This window comes from Erinaceus europaeus, chromosome 22, assembly GCF_950295315.1.
Source record: "Erinaceus europaeus chromosome 22, mEriEur2.1, whole genome shotgun sequence".
NCBI classification, from domain to species: domain Eukaryota; kingdom Metazoa; phylum Chordata; class Mammalia; order Eulipotyphla; family Erinaceidae; genus Erinaceus; species Erinaceus europaeus.
Window position 1 is genome coordinate 15,813,395 of NC_080183.1, and position 6,000 is coordinate 15,819,394.

At 58.9% G+C, this 6,000-nt stretch overlaps 1 protein-coding gene across 1 annotated transcript in view; it reads left to right on the forward strand.

Moving 5' to 3' along the window:
* POMT2 (protein O-mannosyltransferase 2) overlaps positions 1 to 5,451 on the forward strand; it is a 30,273-nt gene extending 24,822 nt beyond the window's left edge. Inside the window, exons 15-21 of the mRNA XM_007530136.3 lie at positions 1,289 to 1,365; positions 2,260 to 2,331; positions 2,473 to 2,532; positions 2,621 to 2,726; positions 3,462 to 3,602; positions 3,724 to 3,823; positions 5,071 to 5,451. Of these exons, the coding sequence (XP_007530198.2) occupies positions 1,289 to 1,365; positions 2,260 to 2,331; positions 2,473 to 2,532; positions 2,621 to 2,726; positions 3,462 to 3,602; positions 3,724 to 3,823; positions 5,071 to 5,176 (662 nt within the window). The 3' untranslated portion in view covers positions 5,177 to 5,451. The remainder of the gene's footprint in view (positions 1 to 1,288; positions 1,366 to 2,259; positions 2,332 to 2,472; positions 2,533 to 2,620; positions 2,727 to 3,461; positions 3,603 to 3,723; positions 3,824 to 5,070) is intronic.
* The last annotated feature ends 549 nt before the right edge of the window (positions 5,452 to 6,000 follow it).

Genomic DNA, 6,000 nt, shown 5'->3' on the forward strand with positions numbered 1-6,000 from the left:
AGCTAAAGTCTCAGGTCAATCCCCAGAGCTGAGCAGTGCTCTGATATAGAGTGAGAGAGAGAGAAAGAAAAAGAGAGAGAGGAGAGAGAGAGAGAGAGAGAGAGAGAGAGAGAGAGAAGCCCTAGAAACTGAGTGGTGCACCTGGTTGGGCGCACATGTTACAATGCGCAAGGACCCAGGTTCGAGCCCCTGGTCCCCACCTGCAGGGGGAAAGCTTTGCGAGTGGTGAAGCAGGGCTGCAGGTGTCTCTCTGTCTCTCTTCCTCTCTGTCTCCCCCTTCCCTCTGGAATTCCTGATTTCTGGCTGTCTCTACCCATAAAATAAACAAAGACAATGAAAAAAAGAGAAAAATATTTTTAAAGAAAAAAGGAAAGAAGCCCTTCAGAGATTTTCTGCTACTGCTTTATATTATCTTGGCAAACGCTAGAAGAAGGAGAATTATCATGGCCCTTGTGTCCCTCTCCTCATCCTCCTCTCAGGGAGCCAGAGCTTGCTCTCCCTTCCAATCCCTCTGGCCTCTTGCCAGATCTGCCTCCTTGAAACCCGCCATCAGCCTTTTCCTTCTGTTCCCTGCCCCCCACCCCCGGCACTTCCTCACCCTCTGGCTCAGACTGGGGGCTCGCCTTCCCTTCACGCCCCTGTGCAGCCCCCTCCCATCCACACAGCCAGCAGGTGGGGGGCTGTGGGGCTCAAACCAGGATCCTTGCATGTGTCCTTGCACTTTGAACTACGTGTGCTTACCCCGGTGTGCCACCGCCCAACCCCCTCCATTTTTTTTTCTTACCATCGCCCTGCTTAGTTCCATCTTACGGAGGTGCAGAGGATTGAACCTGGGACTTTGGAGCCTCAGGCAGGAGAGTCTCTTTGCATAACCATTATGCTATCTACTCCTTGCCCCTTCTCTTTCCATTCTTTTCACACCAAGTTTCACCAGCCAGCCAGCAAATTAATGAATCTTCATCAGGTGTGCTGGAGCAGGGTGAGAGGCTTGGCCTTGCGCTCACAGACCTCTCCAGCAGGGGAGCAGAGTGGAGCCGAGGATAAGGGGTGACGGTGCCCACCGCTGTGGGGCCCTGGGGGTGGGGTGGGGCGGGGGGTTAGGTTCTATTGTCTGCTGCTCTCCTGCACCTCAGAGACCTCCACTGATCGAATGGTCCCGAGTCTGTGTCCACCTCCTCACTGCTGCCACAGACCTGTGGGTTTGTGAACAAGGCCACCCTGCATGCCAGTGGCAGTGTGCCGTGAGGGGACATGTGACAGATGCCTCCTCTGTCCTTTCTTTCTCCAGTGCCAAACATCAGCCTGGACGTGCTACAGCCTGGCTTCCCTGAGATCTTCCTGGAGTCCCACATGGTGATGATCCGGGTACTGCACCCCTCCCTCCCCGCGTCTCGGCCTCCCCGTGTCTGCGTTGTGTTGCTAGCTGGTAGCCCTGGGAGGCTGGGCTGACCCCTCGTGGAGGACTCGAAAAGGATCCTCACTTGTGCGCTTGTTTGCTGTTGGTGGTGTTTCTGTCGTAAGCACGAGGTCACTGAGGCTTAGCACAGCACTGTGGTGCTTGTTGAGAAAAGTGCTTCCCTTCTAGAGATGAGGGAATTAAGACCCAGAGAGCCTAAGGAGTTTGTTCAGAGTCACACCGCTGCATCTCAGAAGTGGCCTGGGGCTCCAGCGCCTGGCTTTTCAGAGTCAGGCTCCCTCCCCTGCCGCTAAGTGATTCTCAGGTCAGTGCAGGGGGCACATCAGCAGGTGACGAGGTGGCATTCATCTGTCTCAGGGTCACTTCTCTGATTCTCAGCTTGTAGCTGTCATCTGGAGACCCCAACCGGGATGCAGACAGCAGGAGACCCCGTGGCACCAGAGGTCCCCCTGCCCCATGGCACCCCCACGTGGTACTGAGTCACACCCATCCACAGGCTCACACCGCCCACATGCTGGGCTCTATCTCTCTCTCCCAGTTGGATGCTTCACTCTGCTCTAACCTCCCCCATCCTGATGAACTTCTCTTTCTATTATTTATTTTTTTAATTTTTAAAATTTTATTTATTGGATAGAGACAGCCAGAAATTGAGAGGGGAATGAGAGATAGAGAGGGAGAAAGAGACACCTGCAGCCATGCTCCACCACTCAAAAAACTTTCCCCCTGCAAGTGGGGAACTGGGGGCTCGAACCTGGGCCCTTGCACACTGTAACGTGCACACAACCAGGTGTGCCACCACCCAGCCCCTTCTGACAAGCTTCTCTTGGTCTCTTTCCCTGCAGGGCAACAACGGCCTTAAGCCCAAGGACAATGAGTTCACCTCCAAGCCCTGGCACTGGCCCATCAACTACCAGGTAGGCCTGAGGTTGAGCTGCCCAGGAGGGGACCCACGGAGTGGGGTGCCGGGCCCTGGTCAGACTCAATGTGGAGGCCGGGACCAGAGTCTGTGTGTGCCGAGCCCCCTGGCTGGGCTCAGCAGGGCTTCCGCTCCACAGGGCCTGCGCTTCTCTGGCATCAATGACACCGACTTCCGGGTGTACCTGCTTGGCAACCCGGTGAGTGTTCTGTGCCCCCACACCCCCCGGGGTCCTGGGCCTCTGGGGAAGGGGCTCCTCTCACTCCCACTGTCCCGCCTGCCCGCAGGTGGTGTGGTGGCTGAACCTGGCGAGCGTGGCCCTCTACCTCCTCTTGGGGGGCGTCCTGGCTGTGGCTATGCGGAGGGGCGTGTGTCTGCCCAAGGAGCTGCAAGGTCAGCACCCCTGGGCTCCCCCTTGACCTCTGACCTTGGGGTGGCAAGGCACCTGCTTGAGCTACCATCACCCTCTAGGCTCCCCGCTCAAGACACCATCACCAAGCGCCCAGTACCCTGCTAGACCCTTTACAGACTAGGTGGGTGTGACAGCCCTCATCCCTGGGGATGGAGCTCACACCTTGCCACACACGAGGCCCTGGGTTTGAGCCCAGGCACCGCATGGGAGCACCATGGACAGCAGCAGGGAGAGCTCCATGGATGGGTGCTTTATTGTCTCCCTCTCACAACTGAAGAGAGGAAGAAGCTTCTTAGCAGTGGGAGGTCCTGGAGCCACATAGAAAATGAACTGCCAGAGGTGGGGGAGAGAGCACAGTGGTTCTACAGAAAGACTCTTATGCCTGAGACTCCAAGGTCCCAAGTTCAGTCCCTGACTTCACCTCAAGCCAGAGCTGAGCAGGGTTCTGGGGAGAAACATTGTCCCAGGGCAAAGTAGAGGTGGGCTTCCAGTGTAGGAGCCACTGTCTAACCTTTCTGCTCTGGGGGAGCAGTCCCAGTCCCCAGGTCACCCCCGCCGGGACTGAGGGGGTCCTGCAGGCCGGGCAGAGAGCCATGCACTGCTCCTCCCCGCAGCCGTGGGGGTGCTGGGGTGCGTCATGGTGAGGGAGGGAGGGCAGGTGGAGACACAGCAGGACACGGGGCACTGTCCCTGACATGCCCGCCTGTGTGGTACAGGACTGTCCCGGGTGCTGCTGCAGGGCGGCGGCCAGCTCCTGCTTGGCTGGGGGCTGCACTACTTCCCCTTCTTCCTCATGGGCCGCGTCCTCTACTTCCACCACTACTTCCCGGCCATGCTCTTCTCCAGCATGCTCACAGGTCAGCGGCCGGCAGGGCGGGTGGGATGGGAGGCATGACGTCGCCCTCTTCCCTGGCCCGGGAGCCGTGCTGTCCTGCCAGGCCAGAGCCGCCAGCCCGCCCTCCCTCCCTCCCTCTCCAGGCCTCCTGTGGGACAGCCTCTTGCGGCTCTGCGCCTGGCGTCTGGGCAGGGGCGTCCACGCAGTGGGGATCCTCGGCCTGCTGCTGGGTACGGCCTACAGGTGAGTGGGCCGCACACACACACACACACACACACACACACACACACACACACACACACGTGCGTTCGCACAGTGAGCCAGCTCGACACTGACACACACCTGACCCAGGCTGGGGACAGCTCATGGGGAGGGAGCCCACCTCTCTGCACGTGGCCGAGTTGGAGCCCCAGCACCCACAGGACATGCTGTGATGTCTCTCCTTCTCCCCGCCTCTCCCTCTGAATGGAAAAGCCTCTTGGGGAGCAGTGGTGAGACTGTGCATTTGCCAGACTCCAGCCTGCACCCCCACCCAAAAAAATAAAAAATAAGCTGGGGGACTAGACAGTGGCGCAGTGGGTCAAGCTCACATTGTGCGAAGCGCAAGGACCGGCATTAAGGATCCCGGTTCAAGCCCCCGGCTCCCCACTTGCAGGGGAGTCGCTTAACAAGCAGTGAAGCAGGTCTGCAGGTGTCTGTCTTTCTCTCCCCCTCTGTCTTCTCCTCCTCTCTCCATTTCTCTCTGTCCTATCCAACAACAACGATAACAACAAGGGCAACAAAAGGGGGGAAAAGCCTCCAGGAACAGCGGATTTGTAGTGCAGGCACTGAGTCCCAGTGATAACCCTGGAGGCAATAAAATAAAATAATATAAAATAAAATGCCAAAGACTGGCACGTAATGGGACCCACCCCCATCACTTCTGGCCCATCAGTCACAGCTGTTGCTGTTTTGTCCTTATTGTTTCTGGCTTGCTTTTCTGTTTTAAGATATGGCTGGGTGAAGGGGCTGGAAAATACCATAGCACTGAGGCTCCCTCCCATGCGGTGGGGTCTGGGCTCAAACCCAGGTTGCACGCATGGCAAAGCAGTGCTCACACTTCTCTATGCCCCAGGAGGCCTGGGTGTGCAGCCAGATGGGGCCCTGCAGGCTCTGCCCACATGCTCATGCACGCCTCCTCGGTCAGTGGCTCCCGTGACAGCTGCCAGGAGGGTAGGGAGAAGGCAGTGGAGAGACATGGGCGTGGGTGACCCTGTAGAGTGACAGGAGCAGAGGGCTGCTCTGGGGAAGCCCAGCCTCTATGCCCTTACACTGACAGGTGGGGCAGTGTGACAACCCTCTGGGCCACACACTCTGTGACCAGACATCTGGGCTGGCGGCTGCCCCAGAAAATTTTCCCCTGGGGAAGTCCTGGTGGCTCAGAGGTGTCCGAGGAAGGGCAGGCTGTGAGGGGGTCCCGTGGCCCTCAGACACCCGTCTGTTCTCCACAGCTTCTACCTCTTCCACCCTCTGGCTTATGGGATGGTCGGCCCCCTGGCCCAGGATCCCCAAAGTCCCATGGCAGGACTGCGCTGGCTGGAATCATGGGACTTCTGAGGCCACTGTGAGGACTCTGGCCTGGGACCAGGACTTTCCAGGGACGGCCAACCCTGGAACCTATGCCTAGACTCGCCTGGCTGTGGGAGAAGCCACCCCAGAGCCCAGGGCTCTGCTGCCCGGTGGCCCCATGACTGAGCCCCCCCCCTCCCCTCGAACATGGCTCAGCTCGGGGACAGAGCGTGACATGTGGGAGAGGGTGTGTGAGTGCGTGCGTGCAAGTGTGTGTCTGATCCACGGCTGCAGGCTGAGTGTCATAAACACTGAGAAACAGGCCCGGGCTGCCGTCTCCTTCTCTGACGTCTCTTCTTCTGGATTCACTTGGTAAGCAAGGCCCACAGGAACCCGAGACTCCCTAGGGTGGAGGCAGGAACCCACCTTGCATGGCACCCAGATGGGGCTATGGGTGTTGGCATAGCCTCGGTGCCCTCCTGCCTCTGAGAGCCACTGTGAGGGCAGGGGAGGGCACCCTGGGAGCCAGGGCCTGCAGCCAGAGGTGGTGGCAGGGAGATGCCTTCCCCAGGTACAGCCCTTCTCCAGCAGAGCCGGGGCCCCGTGGGCCGGGGGTGGGGGACTCCAGCCACCTGCTTGGCACACCCACTGTCCTTCTCACCTGCACCCTGCTCCTTGCTCACCAGTCTCTTCTCCCCACTTTCCCAGAGACCAGAGCTCTGAAAAACACACCCTAGCTTCTCCCTGCTGCTCAGAGCTGCTCCTACTCCTACCCTTCCCTCTCCCCTTCCCCAAACACCAGAGAGTGAAGCAGCAGGGTCAGACCCAGACCGCCTCCCTGGTACATGGCAGGTTTTCTCAGGAGTCTCTGT